Consider the following 21,644-nt stretch of genomic DNA (forward strand, 5'->3'; position numbering starts at 1 on the left):
GCCTGATCTCTGACTTAATCTTTAAAACAAACCTATGAGGCAAGGACTCTTGTGATCTCCCACTGTACAGACAAGGAAACTGAGGCACGGAGAGGTGGTAGGACTTGCTCAAAGACGCAGACAGGATGTGGGGGCGTGGAATTGGAACCTCGGACTGTCAGGTTGAAAAGCCTGTTCCCTTCATCCCTGTACGGGGCAGCAATGACAACAACCATATCAACAATAACAATAATAATTTATTCACCTCTGGGGTCTGATCCCTTATCCCAGGGTCCTTGGAAGTAGGACTTCCTGCAGCCACACCACAGTGTGTGTTCATTTGCACAGACCGTCTGTATGCACATCCTTACTGCCCCGCCCCCCACTCTTCCCAGGCGCCCGTCACTCCACACTTCCAGACTCCCTCTCTGTACCAGATGGCCGCAATAAGGGCGCTGGGCAGGATGTATCCTCCACTTCCCCAGGAACTGCGGATTTGAGGGGAAGGCAGACCCAGGCATGAGGTCTCTGCTCTTCCCCAAGCTTCCCGCATGGAGTTGAGGCAGCTGGGTTCAGGTTTCTTATCGGTAAAGTGACCTCTGCGGGTCATTCCATCTATTTCTCTGTCTCTGCTAGCCACCCCAGCCCTAAGGCTACAGGGACCCAGATGCATAAACAACATTGCCGTTTATTCCAAGACCGGTGGTCAGGGGCCCAGGGTGACGAAGGCTGGTGCTCACCCCAGGCTGTGTTGTTCTCTTGGCTGAAAGGAGCCTCAGGCTGTGTGTGTGACATGCACTTGTCATCGTGATGCTGTGTGCGTGTGATGAGTCCGACTGGGATGTGTCGGGGGGAGTCTGATGTGATGATCACATGTGTGGCTGTACAGCCCATGTGAGTGCCTGGGGTTAGGATGGTGGCCTGTGTGTTGTGTCATGTGTGGTTATCAAGCAGTGTCAGTGACCAAATGTTTGTGTTGCTGCCTATGACTTGTGTGAGGTTGTGTGAGAAACCGATGCTTTATGTGCTTGAGCCTGTCGCTGGGAAAGGGTGAGATTGTGGAGCCGTGCAATTCCTGCGATGCTGTAGGTGCCCCTGTCTCCATCTCTGTCTCTCTCCCCTCCCTCTGCCCCTTCCTTCCTTCTTCAAATATTTCCTGAGCGCTCACTGTGCCAGGCCTGGCCTGGGTGCCGAAGCACAGCTGTGGTGTCCTAGCGGGATGTGGCTGCTCAGCAGGGCCGGGATGCAGCCAGTGGCTGATGAGATGCTGGTAGCCAGCAACCGGCCTCGGAGCTGGGCAGGCTCAGGAAGCTTCTTCCCTCTGGGAAGAGCTGTTGTCATTTAGCAGCTCACCTCGTGCCCGTGCCTCTGAGTGTCACTTTGTGTGACCAGGCCGAGGTGTGGCCCCAAGCCTGTGGGAGGAACTTGAGTGTGACCGTGACCATGGGTGGGGTCGAGCTCTCCACATGGATGAATCCGGGTGATAAGTCACACTCTTTCCACCCACACTTGTGGGAGTGGGGAGGGGGACGTTTCCTGTTCTCAGCCAAGTCCCTGGACCTCCTGGCCAAGTCCCACTTTCCTCGGAATCAGAAGTATAAATACCCACCCCACCCCTCCTTCCTGAATATCAGGCAAATTGGCTTCACCCCACGTGGAGGCCTACAGACCTCACGTCTCTGAGTCTTTGTCTCCATTGTTGTCCATGGTGGGCTCTGCAATTTTTTCGGTCCTCTCCAGAGGTGCCCTCTGAGTCTCTAGTCTCTTGGCATGGCTGGGTTCTTGGCCCCTGGTGGTGCCTGCTGATTCCCCAACTGCTGGGTTTTGGGGTCCCTGTGACACCCTCCAAGGTCTCTGCTTGCTGGGTTCTCTGTCTTCTGGGACACCTCTGTTGTCAGAGCCCATCTGGTCCACCATCATTGCTTCCTTCACACCATGAACGCCCCGAAGTAGCACCGGGTGCCATCACGGAGCCGGACCAGGCGCTCATCTGGCACCCGGACGACCACCTCTTCCCCAGCGTCCAGGTGCACCACGCCACCCAGGAAGCTGCTGTCCCACCAGCTGCGGGGGCTGGTCCCTAGCCCACAGGGCGACCGCCGACTGACCAGCAGCTCCAGCTCCTCAGGATAGCGAGGCGTGCGCTTGTAGAGGCCATGAGTGATGGGCAGGCCACCATACAGACCCTGAGGGCAGCCCACACCGCCTAGCTGCACCTTGGAGTAGATGTAATAGTAGCCAGCTCGGGCGATCACCAGGGCGCCATCACGGTAGCGGAGGTTCCTCAGGAAGGCCAGGCCCAGCTTTGTCTCCCATAGCAGCGGGCCCCCACTGCCGGTCAAGCTGGAGTTGGCCCCTGGGGAGGGAGGCAAAGGGGATGGGTTAGCACATGCCGCACATTTGCTGTGTGACCTTAGGCTGGTTGCTACCCCTCTCTGAGCCTCCACCTCTATGCATTAATTTAATTTATCCTCTCTTGTAGGTTGGGAAACCGAGGCACAGAGCAGTGAAGTCACTTGCTTCTTATACACCCTAAACTCATCTTGTTGCCCCCTTGCTGGTGCGGAAACTGAGGCATGAAGCAGTTAAGTGACTTGACAAAAGCACCCCAACTTGTCAGAGGCAGAACCGAGGAATGGAAGCAGCACCCACACTGGTCTAGCAGCCTCACAACCCCTGTGCGCCTGTTTCCCTCTCAGTAAAATAGGGCTGTGGCTAGTACTTGCTCAAGAGTGAATGAATTGATGTGTATAAAGTGTGTCACGGTGTACGGCACGCCGTGAGCCCTGCTCACACGTTTATTCAGTGAATCAAGTCAGAAACGCCCTGACCTGGGCCGTGCCTGTGCCCTGGGCAGCTCTGAATGAATACTGAACGAGCACACGAATGACTACTCTGACAGGCTGTGTGTCTGTCTGGTCTCCCCAGGACACGCTGCCCCCGCCCCCTGCCGGGACCCGGGGTCCCCCTCACCTGTGAGATGTGCTACCGGGCTGGACTGGTGGGACCTCCGCTCTGGAGAGAGAGTCAGAATCAGTGGGGAGGACAGTGTGGAGGGTGAGGGTGAGCCTCCTGAAGGTCTTCTCGTCCACCTCTAGGCGCCAGCCCCACCCTTTCCGGAGTGACCCAAACTTCTGCTTCTGGGGCTTGGGGGAGGGGCACCTGTGGGCTTTGGGTTTGTTGTGCAAATAACACTGGGCAGTGGGGGTGGGGCAGCATGGGAACCATCCCACGCCTCTCCCTGGGGACCAGGACCCTGACTCACCTGGGATCAGCTGCTCCCGGGACCACTCGTCTTTCTCCTGAAAATGTAGAGAAGCCTAGAGTAAGGACGTGAGGGGCTGGCCCTGGCGTCCCTAGGACTTACAGGCAGACCGTGGGTTCAACATCGCCCTCAGACCCACACCCAGGGTCACGTGCACATGTCCCCCGACCCCAGGGACCTTGGCCTCAGTTTCCCCCTCTGCAAATGGACACACGAAGAGTTCCTGCTTAGGGTTCCAGGAGTTCATTTGTGTAAAGTGCATTGCAGTGCCGGCCCTGAGAGAACAGTAAGCACTCTCTGAGAGTTCATTCAATAAATGGTATTCCAGATCCATAGACACAGGGACATACATGCCAACACGCGGATATGGACAAGTGACACCGGATACTTCAGTGACAACGACAAGACACACGTGGACGCACAGTTTATGGGTCCAGGTGGGTCTGTGATGCGCAGAGACCCAGAAACAAAGACAACACCAACCCACGGGCTGGGCACAGGCGTGTGTGCGGGTGTGTGCGTGTGTGTGTGCGCAGGACAGCAGCGCAGGCCACGTGGGCACAAGGATACCCACATGTGGCCACCAGATCCAGACACAAAGAGACACAAAGTCTTGAGCACATGGGCGTGACCTGAGACACACAGTCCCAGAGGTGTGGCCAACTGGAGACGCTGTGGAGAGACTCTCGGAGGCTTGGACACAGTGGATTAGCAGCAGCCCCCGTGGTGGTGACCCGGACAGTGACGGGTAATTCCCAGTGCCAGAGGTGGCTTGCAGAAGCTACAGACAACAAAGCTGTTTCGTGAGCATTAAACTGGCTGAGAGACTAGATTTCAATTGTTCCCCAACTAGAAGAAACAATGATGTGACACAGTAGAGACGCCGGCTGCCACTGCAAGGGCGACCCTATGGTGATAGACAGGCACCCGGTCGAAGTGTCATGCGCCCTCCACTTCCACAATGTCAATTTTGTAAAAAAGCAATGCTGGCTTCCACTGGATGGATGCTTGCCACGTGCCAGGCACCGCGGGCACAATTCACGTATTTTATTCCCTCTGAGGCGGGCACTCTTATTTTCATGCCCATTTTACAGATGATAAATTGAGTTTCCGGGAGGTGAATGAACTCACCCCTCACTGCTCTGTGTCTGTCCCCCCCACCCCAGCACACCCATGCCCAGAGAGACACGCAGGGACACAGGAGACCAGCCTGCCATGAGCCCCCCGGCCCCACTCACCGGCAGTGGGGTGACCATTTGCCCCAGGCGCTGGTGCAGCTGCAGAAGAAACCAGCCCTGCACGGCCATCCCGGCCACCAGCAGCAGCAGCAGGAGTGCCAGACCCAGCCGGGCAGCACTGCAGGTTTTTCTCCGGCGGCTGGGCCCCAGCCTCGTGAATGGGATGTCCGTCTGTCCATCCACCACGAACACCGAAGGCCGCACCACTGTCTCCTCCATGCCTGTGCCAATGAGGCCCCAAACACCCAAGCTAGGCCGGTATAGCTGGGTCTCAAGGGCTGGGAGGAAAACCACAATTGCCCAACACTCCTGGGTTTCACACGCTGCAGACAAGCACCCGTGGGTCCTGGGGCTGCCTTTAGAGCTGGGGTTCAGCCCCTCCCCTTTCCCCCTCGCCCTCCTCTTCTTCCTGTCCCCACACCCCCGCCGGCCCCATCTCACTCTCACTCATGCAGCTCTCATACTTTCCAGAGGCAGCTGAAGACATGACTCAGGTGGGGACTGGAGAGCAGAAGCCTTGGCTTTCCCTTCTGGCTGCTTTGTCCACTCGGTTGCCAAGTGTTAACTGAGTATCTCCTGTGGGCCAGGCACTGTTCTAGGTGCTGGGGCACAGCCATGAACAACAGGGACAAAAGTCCCTGGTCTTACAGAGATCCTATTCCAGTCAGGCAAGGAAGACAATGAGTCCAATAAATTAGAAAACGAACAATCTATAGGGTTTTAGACAGTGATGAGGGTAGGAGAAAATACAAGAGTAGTTTGTGTGTGTGCATTGTGGGTGGGCGTGTATATGCTCATGTGTACATGTGTGTCTGTGTGCAGGTGTGTGCCGTGTGAACATGTATGCATGTGTGTGGTATGTGTGTGCATGCATGAGTGTGCATGGAGGTGTGTGCAGGTGCAAGCACACGTGCATGTTTGGGTGTGTGCATGTGTGTGATGTGTGCATGCGTGTGCATCTGGGCGGGTGCAGACATGGACACGTGTGTGCATGTGCTCATGTGTGCATTTTAAGTTTTTAAAATTTATTTATTTATTTATTTATTTTTGGAGAGATGGGAAGGGAGGGAGAAAGAGAAGAAGAAAAACCAATGTGGGAGAGAAACACCCACAGGTTGCCTCTTACACGTTCCCAACCAGGGACCTGGCCCACAACCCAGGCTCGTGCCCTGACCAGGAATTGAACCAGAGACCTTTCAGTCTGCAGGACGATACCCAACCCAATGAGCCACACCAGGCAGGTGCGTTTTAAGTTTTAACCGGAACTCAGAGTCACAGGGGGAACCACTATCCAGCCAGGTAAACAAGCCTGGGGCTCGGGAGTCGTTCTGGACCCTCCATCGGTCCTGTCTCCCACGCCCCACCCTTCAGCAAAGCCTGGCGATCCAACCTCCAAAGCAGGGCTCAAATTCAGCCATGTTTCCATCCCCACCGCTGCCACCCTAGCTAAGTGCTACAGACTGAATGCTTATGTCCCTCAAAGTGCCTATGTTGAAGCCCCAATCTCCAGTGTGATGGTGTTTGAAAGGGGAACTTTAGGGAGAAAATTGGGTCCTGACGGTAGAGCCCTGGCGATTGGATTACTGGCCTTATTTGATGACCCAGGAGAGAGATACCGTCTCCCTTGTGAGGACACAGAGAGCTGGTGGCCATCTGCAAGCCAGGAAGAAAACTCTCTCCAGAACCTGGCCAAACTGGAACCCTGATCTTGGCTTCCAGCTCCCAGAACTGTGAGACATGAATGTCTATTGTTTAAACCATTCAGTCTGAGGCTACAGTAGCCCGGATGTTCTAGCACACGAAGGCACCCGCTGTTTCTCGCTTGGGCTATTGTAGTAGCTTTCCAGCAGAACGTCCAATTCGTTCTCTGTCCTCCAGCTAGTGTAACCTCACTTATGTATTTATTGATTTATGTGTGTTTTATTTTATTGAGGTGAAATTCATATATCATAAAACTAGCCATTTCAAAGTGAGCTGCTCAGTGGCATTTAATGCCTTTACCGTGTTGTGCAACTCTATCTAGTTCCAAAACAATTTCAACGCCCCCAAAGGAAACCCTGTAGCCATTAAGCAGTCACTTCCCATTCCCCAGTCTTCCCGGCCCCCGGCAGCCACTAGTCTGTGACCTTGCTCTGTTGAATTACCTGTTCTGGATAGTCCGTGAAAGTGAAAGCATGCAACGTGTGGGCTTTTGTGTCTGGCTGCTTTCACTGCGTCTCATATTCTCAAGCTTCCCCCACATGGCAGGAGTGTCATGGCTGAGTGACATCGCAGTGTGTGGACATTCCTCTGTTGTACGTGCATTTCAGCTTCCACCTCTTGGCCCCTGCGAATCAACCTGCTGTGAGCCTGCGTGCACGTATATTTTCTGGGTACCAGGTTTCAATTCCTTTGGGTACATAACTAGGAGTGAGATGGCTTTTTAAACACTTAAGGCAGCTCTCATCTCTCCCCTGTTTAAAATCTTCCAATGGCCTCCCATTGAGCTTATTAGCAAACTGTGGCCCGTGGGCCAAACCCAGCCGACCTCCTGTTCCCGTACAGCCACAGGCGCGGCTCCCAGGGGTGGAACCTTGGCGAACTGCAGAAACACAGTGGGGCGCCCTCCTCTGTGCCCTAATCCCGATTCTGCCTCCCTGACCGGCAGCCATGTCCTGTGCTGGTCACGCTGGCCACCACCTACACGTTGGATTGTCCTCTGTTGGTGACTGTTGGGCACGAAGTGGATGAATCTCATTCTGGGGGTGGGTGACTCAACATGTCGCCTTGCCTCTGGCCAGCTAATCCATATGAGACGGCTGGGCCTCGGGAGAGAGCCTGGCTGAGATCCAGAGCAGCGAGGGAAACTGGTCTGGGGGGTCACCCCTCACTCCACCCCCACCCCCACTTGGACTGCCAAGCCTCAGACGGGTCACTCTTCATCCAGAGAATGTCCATAGCAGTGATGAACAAATCACTCCTCCACCCCAGGGACCCATCCCAAGCAAACAGGGCATACCAGGGTGAAAGTACCTTTATAATATCTTCAATTTTATCTCACACCCTCCAAGCCTAAAATAGTTACTATCTTTCCCTTTAAAGAGTTTGCCATCCCCTGAGCTTAGAATGGACACTGCGTGGCTGTCACTATCTTGAAGCCCTTGCACCCTTTCACCCTTGCCCATGTTGAAACTGCTGTCTCAGGGCCTTTGCATTTACTGTTCCCTCTGCCTGGAACAGTCTTTCCCAGATCCTCCTTGTCATCTGCATCTCAACCCCAGAACCCCCTCTTCACAGGAGACTCCCCTGACCACCTGTATTAAGCAGGGTTTTCCAGAGAAACAGAACCAAGAAAATATCTACACTTATATAACTGTATCTGTGGCTCTTATTTATATCTATATGTATAGCTCATCTAGATCTAATTTGTATCTATAATATCCACTACGTATGGAGAGACAGAGACAGAGGTTTACTTTAAGGAACTGGCTCATGCGATCGTGTGGTCAGCAAGTCTGAAATCCACAGGACAAGCCAGCAAGCAGGTTGGAGACTCAGCCGAGTTGATGCCGCAGTCTTTACTCTGAAGGCTAGAAACTCAGGCAGAACTTTTACACGGCTGTGTGGAATTCCCTTTTCTGCAGGAAACCTGCTTTTTTGTCTTCGTCCTTTCAGTTGACTCGATGAATCCCACCCACATTGTCAAAGGTAAACTGCTTGTAAAGTCAACTGACTGTAGGCATGAATCCCATTTTTAAAAATACCTTCACAGCAACATTCAGCTGGTGTTTCACCAAGCGACTGGTCTCCATGGCCCAGCTAAGCCCGCACGTGACAGGGACCACCCCTCCATCGCAACGACCTTTCCTGGTGGCCCTACCACAGGCAGCCTGCTCACGGTGCCCTGTTCTCCCTCCCTCACTGTCTGAAACCAGCTCCACACTGTCTTCCAGATGGAGGTTCCCTCGGAGCCTGTCTGTGCTGTTCACAGCCCAGAACCACAGGTGCTGAAACCCAACAAACCCCCCACTTTGAAGAAATGAAGAAAACGGGCAGGAGAAAGGGGAAATAAACAAGAAAAGAAATGAGAAGATGGACATAAGCCGGGGTAAGGGGGGCCGGCGGATGTCAGCAGGGACATCCAGTGAGTGATGATGGTCTTTGAGTCTCCCCTCCACCAAAGTCTCTGGCAACTGGGGGCTGGAGGAAGCTGGGGTGGACTGTGAATGTGTCCCCCATAGTCCTGGAAGTGGGAGGTAAAGGTTTCTAGGACCTGGGGGGTCTTAGGGGAAGGGGGCTGCACTGGGGTGACTTCTAGGCTGAAGATTTTTTCCTCTGATGGCCTGCCCCAGAGCCCTGAGCTTAGATCCCACCCTTAACAGTCCTCAAGGGCCTACGGGTTAGAAGAGGCCGTCGGAGCCCCGGTTTCACTTTGCAACCCGTAGTTCCACTCAGCCTGGTGGTTGCCGCCCCCACCTCTCCACCCCATGCAGTTCTGGTGCTGCTGTGACCTAAATAGCTCCTGCACTCTCTTCAACTGCTGACTCATGCCTTCCCCTCACTCACTCAGGGCTCCAGCCGGAAATATCACCCTACCTGCCCCTTACCGCCCCCTCCTGGGTACAGCCACCCCACTGCCCCACTGCGTCCTGCAGAAGCATTGAGGAGTCTGCTCAGGCCCATCTAGAAAGTGAGGATTAGGAGGGTGGGGTGAGCTTAGAGCAGTTGTGTCAAACTCATGTTCACCAGGGGTCACATCAGCCTTGCGGTTGCCTTCAAAGGGCCAAATGTAATTTCAACTCCTTAACAGTTAAGGGGTAGTTACATTTATACAGTTCTAAAATTATTTCAGCCCTTTGAAGGCAACTGCGAGACTGATGTGGCCCCCGGTGAACATGAGTTTGACACCCCTGCCTTAGAGGACAAAAAGTAATGCAGCTGAGGCAGCAAGTGGAGATAGTAAGCTGTGGATGGATGAGGATGAGAACAGGTGAGGATGCAGGTGAGGATGCAGATAAGAAAGGAGAGGAGGGCTGTAGGGTTACGATCCTGATGAAGACACAGGTAAAGATGCAGCAGAAAGGGCAGGTGAGAAGGCAGGTAACTGTACAGGTGAGAATGTAGGTAAGGATGCTGGTAAGAAGATAGGAAGAGATCCAGAGAAGGATGTAGGTAAAGATGCATGTGAGGACCCAGATGAGGATACAGAGAAAATACAGGTGAGAATGCAGGTGGAAAGACAGGTGAAAATATAAGTAAAGATACAGGTAAGTTTACAGACCAAGATGGGAAAAATGTAAAAGGATGCAAAAATACAGGTGGATGTAGTTGAGTATGCAGGTAAGAGAGGAGAGAAAGATTCAGATGAAAATGGGGTAAGAATTCAGGTGAGGATAGAGTAAGGAGGTAAGTAAGCGGGTAGGTGACAACTCAGGTGAAGGGGCAGTGAGCTGCAGGTGAGGATGGTGAGGGTATAAGTGCACAGGAAAGACTGCAAATGAGATTTATTGGAGATCTCAGGTAAGGAAGGAGCTGAGGTGTAGGAGAGGCAGCTAGTGACCATCACAGAGACCTCTTTCCCATCACAGAGACCTCCAGACTTTGGGAGATCATGTGGAATACAACTGAAGCTTTATTGGGGGGACCGTGATGGGGATCAGTTGGGACAGCCAAAGACGACCATGTTCTCTCTGAAGCTGGCCAGGTCCCTGCACACTTTCTGGTTCTCCTCGTCTTGGCATTCGTCGGCATCGGGCCACAGCTCCACCCAGGTGTCCTTCCCAATGATGTAGCTGATGCTGGGGAGGAGGGACAGATGGCAGGTCAGGAGGGGCCTGGGAATGGTGGGAGGGGCAAGCACACACAGGCGCAGGGCCAGCACTCACTTGGGTTTCTCTCCCCACAGGTCCGAGGAGAGGCCCCATATGAGGTAATGTTTTCCCTCCTGCAACTTCAGGGCTGCTCTGCACTTGATGTGGCTGATGAACCTGCGCTCCTGTCCATCCTGCACCTCGTCGGTGCCTGGAGGGGAGAGGAGGGAGCTGAGCTGGGGTGCAGGAGCAGAGGGTGGGGGAGGAAGCAGAAAGGCAGAATGCAGCACAGGACTGACCTGATTTGATGACCTGGTCAATGACCATTATGTACTCGTCGAAATCGTCCGCCAGCTCCTTCCTGTGCAGCCTGGTCTTGTACACTTGGGTGGGGTTGGGGAGACAGCCAGCATGGGTCATGGGCAGGGTTGGGGGGTGCACCCTACCTCCAAGTGCACCTGGGCATGTGGCTCCCCCAAAGCAGATACATGCAGGATCACAGTCAGTCATGCTACAGCCCCTGCCTCCCCCAGTAACACAAGGAGCCCCATGGGGTCATACAACCACCCTTTCACATTGTCACGCACAGCCAAGTGCACAGTTATAGCTGCCCATAACTCATCACATACACTGGAACAGCTGCTCCTTGTCTACTGTCGCCTGCAACCACCGTCTCACACACAGCCATAGGAGATCACAGTCACTAGCAACCACCATCTCACACAGTCACCTACAGCCACGCACATGAGTTCAGCCACTCACAGCTCATCATAGACACAAGGACAGCTACTCACGTCCTCTGTCACCATCTCACCTAATCATGGCTACCCACAACCACAACCTTACCTACACACACAACCACATCGACCCACAGCCACCTTTTTTCACACTCTTGTGCCTACCCAGCCCAATCATAATCATGGTTGCCCACACAATAGTGGACCCTCATAAAACACACAGACGCATACACCAGTCACCCACAGCCACAGCCTGAAACACGGCCACATGCAGCTGCGGCCACTCACAGCCAGTCACAACCACGGCCACACCTGCTGCTACACAGTCTCTCACACACCCAACCACAGCCATACACACTGTTGTTCTCACACAATCACACATGCAGACCCCCCGCCCTCTCCTTACCGTAGTCCACTCCTGGCTCGCAGGCCTTGTCCAGCCGGTCTTCAGGGGTGACCTTTTCCTCCGCCTGGTGCATGAAGCAGTTCTCTGCAAGGTGCGTGGGCAGGGGACATAATCTAAGTCTCACTTCTCACCAAGGGCCCACCACCCACAGATGCGGCCAGCCCCAGGCCCATCCCTCTTGGCGTCCACTGGGTGTGGGCTTTTGGGACTCCTTGCAACACCTCCGTGGAAGTGGGAAATCTGGAGGGTGCAACCTGCCACTTCCTGGCTCCTGTGCACCCACCCTCAGCACAGCGGCACATTTCATTGTGGCAGAGTTTGCTCAGCATTCCGGCCTCCTTCTCCGGGTGGTAGAACTTGGTGCAAGTCTCATCTGTGGGCAGAGGGGGCGCGAGGTGTCAGAAAGCTAGGGCCTCCACCCAAGACCATGCTTGTGGGGCTCAGATTCCCAACTCTAGTCCCTCTGACCTGGAGATGCTAGGTCCTGAACCCTGGTACCCCTAGATCCTCAACCCACAGAACCCTGGGACCCCATGCCCCAAACTTATAAATCCTTGGGACCCTCAGACCCCAGGCCCTAGGTTGGCTGCTCACCCAGGTTGTAATAGGAGTACACCTTGACCGCCCCAGGCTGGATAAGCCCCACATTAAAGAACTGGTGAACTTTGAAGGATATACAGTCCTCCATGTCGTGCGAGATCTGGGAGAAGGAGGTGGTGAGTCAGTGGGGTGACATAGGAGGGAATCCAGCATAGGGTACTGGGGGCTGGAACAGGGGTGGAGAAAGGGAGGGATCAAGGCAGGAAGGATCTGGGTGGCGAAGATGGGGAGCAGGAAGTGGCAAAGATTCATGAGCAGTTCAACAAATCTGTTTTCTTTTTCTCCAAGGCTCATGGCTGGATTACTCTTCTCAGCCTCCCTTTCCATTTGGTGTGGCCATGAAATTGAATTTTGGCCAATGGGTTGCTATCTGTGCCCACAAAAACATCCCATGGTTATAAATACCGCACTGCCTATTTGAAAGTTGCTAAAACAGTAAATCTTAAAAGCCCTCACTACACACACACACACGTTAGAACTACATGAAGTGATGCATGTGCTAACTTATTGTAGCCATGATTTCCCAGGTTACATCTACCTACTTATTACATTGTATGCCTTAAACCTACAGTGTTATATGCTAGTTGTATCTCAATAAATCTGCAAAAAATAAATAAATGAGGAGAAAGAAAAAAAAGGAAGAAAGGAAGGCAGACATGTATGTATATGTGATAGACATGTATACTTGGAGAAAAATAGTAACAATTAATGAATTTGAGTAAAGGGTATATGGAACTTTTATATACTGCCCTACAATTTTTTGTAAGGTTAAAATTACATAAAAAATCAAGAGTACAAAAATTAAAATACAAAAAAATGTTTTTTAACCCATCTCATTCACAATCCTCTTTTCTTCTAGAAAGAATGAATCAAGCAGAGGACTCTAAGACAAAGGCCGATAGAAAAGGCAAAGGCCAGACACATAAGGGTCAAGACCCCAGTGGAAGCCTTACCTTCTCCAGGTAGATGATGAGGGTGTTCTTGTTGGAGAAGGCCTTGTCCATCTCATACTTGGAGATGTATCTGTCGGTTCCAGTGCTCAGCTGGAGAAGGGAAGGGCTTGTGAAAACCCCTCCTGGATCTCCTTCCCTCCCTCAGCCCCTTCCAGACCCCAGGCTCCTCCCCACTAATCTCAGCCCCTGAGCCCAGGACTTTCATACCTGCTTGAGGTCAGCAGTGTCGGGAAAAAAGCCAGTCATCATGGATATATCCAGGATGGACATAGTGGCATCGGTGTTTCCCAGGTACCTGGATGGGGCAGGGAGAGAGGGGTTGCAGTGCCTGCTCAAGGTGGTCTGATCAAGGACTGCGGCCGTTGCCCCCCCACAGAGCAGCACAGAGGGATGTTAGACCTTAGGGAACACTTCCTGAAGGGGAATAAAGGAAGGGTGTATCACAGTGGTCAAGGTGACTAATAGCTCAACCTCTGAAGCCCAACTACATGGGTTCAAATCCCAGCTCTCTGTGACATTTGATGAGTCACTGGAACTCTTCGTGCCTCAGTTCTAGAAAATGAAAACAAGAATACCGGCAGTTCTCACTTTACATGATGCCTTTATCATGGTCTAGTTCAATGATATGAGTTCCTCCACAACACGGTTCTAGCTGCAGTGCAGTATATTAATCATGAGTGATCGCCTGAAGGACAAATTTAGTTGCTACAACTTCAGTCTACCAATCACTATGTAAATAAATGTGCATTCGCCATCAATGACCAATCACATCACTTCTTTCAAAGTCTGTCCGTGAAGTCTGTCCATGATGTGTCACTGAGCACCCACCATTCAGGTCACACATGAAGTTGTGTTGCAGTTGTGTTACTTCCATCTCTCCCAGTGAAAAACCCACGTGAGATCTTTCCAAAATTGGTAATCAAATGGGAACTGGCCAACAAAGATGAAAGTGCAGCAAAGAAGTGGAGAGTGGTAACTCTGAGAGTGGTAACAGTACACGCATGGAGTCAGAGAAGAAACAGCAGATCGTGGGCACATGGGCCTGCTGCCAGTGGAGTGACCACTATGCAGCAAGAGGAGCTCAGGGAAGGCAAGGGCATCAACATAAATGAACAAAGGGGATGTGACAAAAAAAAAAAAAAAAAGATGTCCCAGAGGAAAGGACACTGGCAAAAACTTCACAGTGAAGGAACTCTCAGACACCTGGTGACATTGAAAGCTCAAAGGGTTAAACGTTGGAAGGTGACCCAAACTTAGAAGGGAACCTGACACTTCCCGACATCAGAGAAAAGATACTTGCTCCATATCATAAGTTATACAGGGAAGAAAGGAGGCACTGTTTGAACTACAGGACTTTGAATAAATGCTTTACAAAATAATCAAAACCAACTTTAATCTCAATGTTCTAATGTTTTGAATTACAGTGCACTAAACAAATACTTGTCTGACTCTACTTTACACTAGTTTATACTTTTATAACTAGCAGTATGAGAGTTTTTGATGTTTGATAAAAAATGTAAAATTCCTGGAACAATTGTAATCTCCCTCGTTGATTATTAACATCACTTTGCATGGTCTCAGTTTACGTGGTCATGGCTATTCTCACACTGCCAGGCACAGCAGGACTGCTGTGCTGTCTGTCCCCCAGAGCGTACTCAGCACGGTACCAGCCACACCAAGGTACCATAGGTATTATTTACAATAAGTCTTGCAAGAGACAGAGGGAGGATCAAGATGAACCTCAGTGACCCATCTCTCACCTGACACAGATATCAAGGAGCATGGAGCTCTTGGCATCCTGAGGCTTCTTGACTGAAACACAGAAGACAGAAGGATGGGTCGCTGGGTCCTGATTTGGGAGGGGGACAGGCACTAGCATGGCAGTGGGGGCAGGGTGGCAAATAGGGTCTTTATTCCTTCTACCTGTTTCAGGGACTGGTCGTAGGTTCACCCTGAGGTCAAAATTCTTGCAGGTGACTTTGCCTTTGACCTTGGCATGGTACATTGTCACCACCTAGAGAGACAGGAGGGGAGAAAAGATGTCAGCCTCCTTGACTTGGGAAGGACAGGGTCCCTCTGGGACACAGGGGCTGAGAGGAGGTGGTGAGCAGGTGTGGGTTCTGTTCCTTACCGACAAAGTGCCTTGTCCTTTCCCTTTAGCTGTTATGGTGAAATTCTCATTCTCCTTGGTCTGCAGGGAGTAGGGAGAGAGAGGAGACGGTGTTGGCAACCAAGCCTTCCCCTGGCTGCAGTGGTCGCCTGCCCTCCCTCCTGCCTCCTGGCAGACTCTGACTGGCATGGAGGATGAGAGCCAGGGGTGTTGCTGGGCAGCTGTACCTGGTCTGACCGCAGGAGGCTACCGGAATCCCAGGTGATGCGGTGTGTGATCTTAGAACTGCGGCTGGGGAGGTCGATGGCCACATCCATATTCAGTTCATCGTGGTCAGGGACGTCCCTGTGGTATTGGGCCAGGGCTTGGAACACCATGAAAGTGGCCTATAACCCACAAGAGAGAAAGAGGGTGATATGGGAGACCAAAAAAGCAGTAAGAAAACACTGGAGGACAAAGAGGCTCAGCTTAGAGCTGGGCCACTGGGACTGTGGCCTAAGACCCACCAGAGGGGGTGAGGATAAGACTGAGGGTTGGTGGATACTGAGGACATGTTCTAGAATTCTCTGCTTGAGAGAGGCTCAGACTAGGGCTTGGTGACACTAAGACTGAGAACTAGAACCCACCAGAGAGCTCAAAGGGAAGACTGGGAGTCAGGAGACACAGAGAACATCTTCTAGAATTCTCCAAGGCCTACACCAGAGCTTGGAGACACTGAGCATGTCTAGAATACACCAGGAAGTGCAGGCTTAAGACTGAAGGTCTAGCAAGACTGAGAATGTGATTGGGACCCATCCAGAGAAGAGAGACTAAGACAAGAGTTTGGAGACACTGAGAGTGTGTCTCCAGCTTGTGAAAAAAGAATGAAGTTGGAGCCTGGGGACACTGAGCATATGACCTAGAATCCAAAAGGGACACAAGAATGCCACCAGAGAGAAAGAGTATCAAACTAGAGCCTGAACTTGCTGGAACTTTAGGTTGCAGAAACCATGGTCTAGAACCCACCAGGGAGAGCGGCAGGCTTCAATAATGCTCTAGAAAACTGAGGGCGTGGTCTAGAGCTCACAGTAAGACAAGGCAACACTGGGAGCCTAATGGACCTGAGCACATGGTCTAGAACCCACCAGAGGGAGAGATGGACTTGATGATTCCCTACAATAATCGAGAACTTGGTCTAGAACCTGCCAGTGAAACAGGATAAGATGAGGAGCCCAGTGGAAGTACGAACATGGTCTAGAACCCACCAGAGAGAGGTTCATACCTGAACCGGGGCCCTGAGAACATAATCTAGACACCAGGAGGGAAAAGGAGGCTCAGAACACAGCTTGGGGCATTCAGAATTTAGTCCAGAATCCACAGATGGATTAGAAACAAACAAACAAACAAACAAGACCCAATCTCTCAACTTCATTTCAACCACCTCTCGACCTCAGCATCTTATCTGAAAGGCCAGAGGGAGGCCAGAGGAGGTAAGGATGCAGTTGCCTGGGGGGATGAGGGGCCACTTGCCTGGGTGGAGCCATAGCCACCTCCGTAGTATCTCTGCTCATTGAGCCAGCGTACAACAGGAGGCACAGAGTCAAAGTCTCTGAGCAGCAGCAGGGCCAGCAAGGCATAGGATGTGGCCTCCACGTTGTAGAGCTTCTGGCCACGCTCCTCCCAGCGGTTCTTTTCTGCAGAGAGAACACCAGACCCCATGATCACAGGTTTGTCTGGCCTCAAGATAGCTCAGAAAAAAGACTTGTAGAAGACCTCTTGGTGTTTAGGTGTCCTGGACCACATTTGTGGCTCTCAGTCTGCTGGTTTCTGCCTCACCTTCTTCCTTTATCAACTTTCACTCTTCCATTTGAATTCTGAACTGCAGCCCCACTGATCTATGGGAGAAGATTCCCTAAACTTACCATGCTTACGCTTACCTCTGAGCCTTTGCATATTCTGTTCTCCCTGTTTGGAACACCATTTTCTCCACCTACCCCCGGTTAATTCTTACCCACCCTGCACAACTCAGCTTCAATAGCATCCCAAGACAGAGTGAGGCCCTTCCTCCTGTCTCTCAAAACATCCAGTGCGTCTCCCGTCCCAGCACCATGACGCTCTACAGAGATCTACTGACTCAACTCTTCCCTCAACTGCAGTGTGAGACCCCGATGACAGGGGCTGTGCCACATTCACTGTGATGTCCCAAGTGCTTAACAAAGTACTTAGGTCAGGGAATGTCATCAAGAACCATTCCCTTCTCTTCTGGGCACACAGTTGGCCTACATCTCCGAGATGCCTTTGCAGGTTGGTGTGGCCAGGTGATTGAACTCTGGCCAATGGAATGTGCACAAACAAACAACTGATGGGGCTCCTTTCATGCCTGGTGTACCTCCCTTGCACAATCCTCCTGACTGTTTCCTCTTTTGCTTGGAGAGAATGGATTCCGAGACACCAGGTGGCAGAGCCATGAAAAGATAGAGCCTGGATCCCTGCATCTCTGTATTGAGGAGAGCTGTCTACTGACTTGGGACACCCACACTGTGCTGTTACACAGCAAGAAGCCAACTTCTCTCTGTTAAACCACTTCAGTATACATTCAGATACGTTACATAAGTGAGCAGAAACCTGAAAAGGTCTCATCATTGGAACCAATGATTAAGTGCTCGCTGTGTGCTACTGATTGTGCTAAAATTCCTATGTCATTATCTTATCCAATCCCTTGAAATAATGATAATGTTATTAATAATACTAAAGGCAATAACATTATCAGTGATAGATCTCTTACTACGAGCTAGACCTCATTCTACCTGCATCACTCATTTAATATTTGCAACCATCATATGATTTAGATATCATTTTATATACAATGTCCAGAGAGGTTAAATGAACTGTACAAGGTCACACAGTAAGAATGTGGCAGAGTGGAATTTGAACTTGAACCCGTCTGATGTCAGAGCCCATGCCCTTGCTTCTCTGTCACGGCAATTACTCAACAAATACTTGTTAAATGGTGTAGTGAACCTTCTCGTGCCACTTACAAGGAGGACTGTTCACACTTAGAGCCACACACTCCAGCTCAGCTTAGCATTATCCATCCCAGCTCAGCCAAGAGCCATGAAGCCCAACTTAAGAAGGCCACCCTCAAACCCCAGCCATGCATCTCTGCTTCCCCCACCAGGCTGCCTCTCACCTGTGGCCGTGCTCAGAAATTTGTTGAGAGAGGAGCCTTCCAGCTTGCCCAACAGGGCCAGGGCGTAGCCAGCAATGGCCACAGTATATGGTCTCTGCAGTTTCTCATACTGGGCTTCAAGGAAGTCTCCGGCCTTATTGATGCTGCCCCCCAGACTCTATGAGAAAGAAGATTGGGAACTCTGCTCAGGTGGGCACTGCCACCACAGAGAGCGGGCAAGGATCACATAATCACCACTTCCTGGTCCCAGGTTTTTGTCCTTGGGCCATATCTGTCCTGGATCTATTTTTGAGGGGTTCCCAGACATTTTAGCCATCGTGAACTGCTTTGTTGCTGAGTACCTATCATGTGCCTGGTGCAGTTTGTACACCCAGGAGTGAGCTGGTAAATGTTTAATAACCAGCTCTCTAGTCAGGTGGGAGAGGGGCTGATTTATAGATTGCCAATCACTGTGGTGTAAATAGTCCTACCATGGCCAATTTCAAGCTACCAATGTGACATTTCTTAAGACGGAGTGGGAAAGAGATGCCTCCAATAGACATTCATGAGTTAGAGTGAGCCAGGGTTGGCACACTACTGAGTCCACCTATTTATTACCTAATCATCGTCATAGCTAACACCATGTGCCAGTCACATATCCACTTGTTTAACCTCAAAATCCTATGAGGTTGGTTTTATGTTCATCCTCATCCCTACTGCTCAGATGAGAATGCTGAGACTCAGAAAGATGAGGGGCCGAGGTAGTCGTGATCAGTAGTGTTTGCTGATTTCCATAGTGCGAATACTGCCATGGCTTATTTCAACCTACCAACACAGAGTCACCGACTGTAGAGTTGGGAAGAGATTACATGGCATGTCCACAATATAGGTACGACAGACATGAATAATCTCAAGAGCATGGATGATAATAAAACGTAGTAAAATAATTAAGAAAGGGCCCTGGCTGGTGTAGCTCAGTGGATTGAGCACAGGCCTACAAACTAAAGGGTCACTGGTTCAATTCCCAGTCAGGGCACATGCCTGGGTTGCGGATAGGTCCCCAGTGGGGGGCATTCGAGAGGCAACCACACATTGATGTTTCTCTCCCTCTCTTTCTTCTTCCCGTCCCCTCTCTCTACAACTAAATAAAATCTTTTTAAAAATGATGAGTTTTGGGTGTTTACAACCTTTTGTTTTATGTGTAGTATTTAGTTTAATTTATTTAAATGTAAGTTTATATAATTTAATTTTTAATAATGATTGCATTCAACAATCAACTTGCAGTACTCCTGGAATATTCACCATTGGTTTTCTCAAGCTAATTCCAGCAAGCTCTTTATTTCAACCCCAGTAGTCTGGTTCCACAGCCTGTGCTATACTCCATTGTAAGGTCACTACATTGTAGTAGAAAATTCACTATATCATAGTAGAAACTAATCCTTTTGCCTGCCCTCTGTCTCTCCTATATCTATCCTTGACTTTTGCAGGAACTGCTCCTCCTTCATTTCAATCACATGGCCACAGTGTTAACAGTTGTATTTGCCAGGGAAGACCTACTTCCTGGTCTCAGCTAAGTGGTCCAGAAGTGATCACCTGACTCAGGCTGAGCTAATCAGAATCCTTCCCTGGGAATCTGGAAGCTCTAGTCTTGGTCTGGCTACATCCCCAAGGAAGGCAGCTATGTTCTGTCAGGCAGGCTGGGTGGCAGGAGAGCTGAATTATTGGGCAAGAAAGAAATGAAGGCAAGAGGAACAAAGCATCCTGGTAAAGTCCCTAAGGCCACTTTCATTTTTGAACTTGAAAAATTCTTGGATTCTTAAAATAATTCCCCCATCTACAAGGTGGGGCAAAAGTAGCTTTACAGTTGTTTATATAGAAAATAATACAATAATTAATAAATGATAATACAAGAATAAACTCTGTGTTTTGTGTACTCACAACTGTAAACCTCCTTTTGCTGCTCCCTATATTCTTACATAATGTAGGTCACATGTGTGTTATATCTACAACTTAGAGAGCCCTAAAAAATACAAAGATCATTATACCCATTTTATAGATGCACACACTGAGGTCCAGTGAGGGGAGGTACCTGACAGTTATGATCTAACTTCAGATCTGTCTGACCCACAGCCCTAGAGCTGTCTCTTTTCTACCATAATTTCTTTCCAATCTGAAAGATTTGACCAAGAAGGGCCTGGGTTCATCTTGGTCATTAAAGGTAATAGCCTTCTCCCTTCTATCACTTTTCTGGGGTCTTGAGGAGGAAGAAGCAATTTGTGAATCCGGGATCCTCGGGTTCCCCACTTGGGAAACTAAAGGCCAAACAATCCACTCTCAAAACCCAAGAACAAAGCAGATGCAGTGATCACAGAGCCTCCAAGGAGGCTGTGTCTGAGTAGGAGAGGGAGGAGAGGAGGACGGGGCACACTTACGTTGACCTGTCCCTCACAAATATCTTTAGCCTCCTGCAGTGCGATGAGAACGAAGGCCGTGAGGGACACGTCTTTCTCCTCAGCGTTCCTGAAGCCACCCTAGGATGTGGAGCGGGGAGAAAGGATGGGGTCACCAGTGTGTCCCCACATGCCAACCAACATCCCTGTAGGATCAGCGAGTCAGGGCAGGGCTGGGTATCTCCCCAGTGTCTCACAGGAGGACCATACTCTAGCATTCATTTGTCCATTCGCTCATTCTGCAAATGCTGCTGGTGCTGTGGATAAGGCGGTAGACAAAAACCAGACACTGGCCCCAGCCCTCATGGAGCTCCCTGTCTAGTAGGGGAGACAGACAGGAACTAACCAGTTCATCAACAGATATATCCTCACAAATTGAGGAGTGTGGTGCATAAGTGGATGTAGCGGTGAGAATGGATACTGGGAGGGTGACTTGGTCAGGGAGGTTGGGAAAGATGTCCATGAGGGATGACAGGTGGAGCCACAATCTGAAGAGTGAGTAGGACTGAACTCTCAAAGAAGCCAGGGGTAGCATGCCAGGCAGTGGGAACAGCATGTGCAAAGGCCCTGTGTCTAGACACTGCATGGCTCCCGGCAGTACAGATGGAGGGGGAAGCCTGTGAGTCCGGAAGCCCAAAAGGTCAGGCCGAGGCAGTGGTTCTCCAACTTGAGCACACATCAGCGTCACCTCAAGTTGGGGGCTTATTAAATCTCTAATTCTTAGGCCCCACCCTTAAAGCTTCTGATTTGGTGCCTCTGGGCTCCAGCCTGAGAATGTGCATTTCTAACAAGCTTACAGCTGATGCTGATGCTGTTGGCCTGGGGACCACACTTATAAAAACACAACTCTAAGGAGTTTTTGTTTATATTCAAATCAATGGGGAGCCGGGGAACTTTCATTTTGGTTGGACTCTGAGGTCTCTGGTTTTTGCAAAGGAGCAATGATGCTCTCGGCTCCTTTACTTCTCT

General features: G+C 50.9%; 2 protein-coding genes across 2 annotated transcripts in view; both read right to left on the reverse strand.

Moving 5' to 3' along the window:
* Window positions 1-216: 216 nt before the first annotated feature.
* Window positions 217-4,796, reverse strand: TNFSF14 (TNF superfamily member 14). The gene is made up of 4 exons (XM_024568562.3): window positions 4,483-4,796; window positions 3,245-3,281; window positions 2,953-2,994; window positions 217-2,335 (listed from the first exon to the last, which is right to left on the reverse strand). Exons 1-4 carry the CDS (start codon window positions 4,699-4,701, stop codon window positions 1,908-1,910), a joined length of 726 nt encoding a protein of 241 aa, XP_024424330.2. The 5' UTR covers window positions 4,702-4,796; the 3' UTR covers window positions 217-1,907.
* A 5,274-nt stretch (window positions 4,797-10,070) lies between these two features.
* Window positions 10,071-21,644, reverse strand: part of C3 (complement C3) — a 30,670-nt gene continuing 19,096 nt past the window's right edge. The window contains exons 27-41 of the mRNA XM_024568903.4: window positions 20,658-20,756; window positions 18,247-18,403; window positions 16,587-16,750; window positions 15,305-15,463; window positions 15,099-15,158; window positions 14,891-14,981; window positions 14,728-14,779; window positions 13,175-13,262; window positions 12,968-13,057; window positions 12,009-12,114; window positions 11,698-11,787; window positions 11,415-11,498; window positions 10,571-10,654; window positions 10,347-10,482; window positions 10,071-10,259 (exon numbers count right to left, since the gene is read on the reverse strand). Of these exons, the coding sequence (XP_024424671.2) occupies window positions 10,118-10,259; window positions 10,347-10,482; window positions 10,571-10,654; window positions 11,415-11,498; window positions 11,698-11,787; window positions 12,009-12,114; window positions 12,968-13,057; window positions 13,175-13,262; window positions 14,728-14,779; window positions 14,891-14,981; window positions 15,099-15,158; window positions 15,305-15,463; window positions 16,587-16,750; window positions 18,247-18,403; window positions 20,658-20,756 (1,602 nt within the window). The 3' untranslated portion in view covers window positions 10,071-10,117. The remainder of the gene's footprint in view (window positions 10,260-10,346; window positions 10,483-10,570; window positions 10,655-11,414; window positions 11,499-11,697; window positions 11,788-12,008; window positions 12,115-12,967; window positions 13,058-13,174; window positions 13,263-14,727; window positions 14,780-14,890; window positions 14,982-15,098; window positions 15,159-15,304; window positions 15,464-16,586; window positions 16,751-18,246; window positions 18,404-20,657; window positions 20,757-21,644) is intronic.

Source organism: Desmodus rotundus, chromosome 9 (genome assembly GCF_022682495.2).
Source record: "Desmodus rotundus isolate HL8 chromosome 9, HLdesRot8A.1, whole genome shotgun sequence".
Classification (NCBI taxonomy): Eukaryota; Metazoa; Chordata; class Mammalia; order Chiroptera; family Phyllostomidae; genus Desmodus; species Desmodus rotundus.

What these genes read in the sequence shown, in the direction of transcription:
- TNFSF14 (XM_024568562.3), bottom strand. Translation starts at nt 4,701, where the DNA reads ATGGAGGAGACAGTGGTGCGGCCTTCGGTGTTCGTGGTGGATGGACAG. An exon ending in AAATGGTCACCCCACTGCCG is followed by an intron (nt 3,282 to 4,482) that starts GTGAGTGGGGCC and finishes CTACATTTTCAG; the next exon opens with GAGAAAGACGAGTGGTCCCG. An exon ending in CCGGGAGCAGCTGATCCCAG is followed by an intron (nt 2,995 to 3,244) that starts GTGAGTCAGGGT and finishes CTCTCTCTCCAG; the next exon opens with AGCGGAGGTCCCACCAGTCC.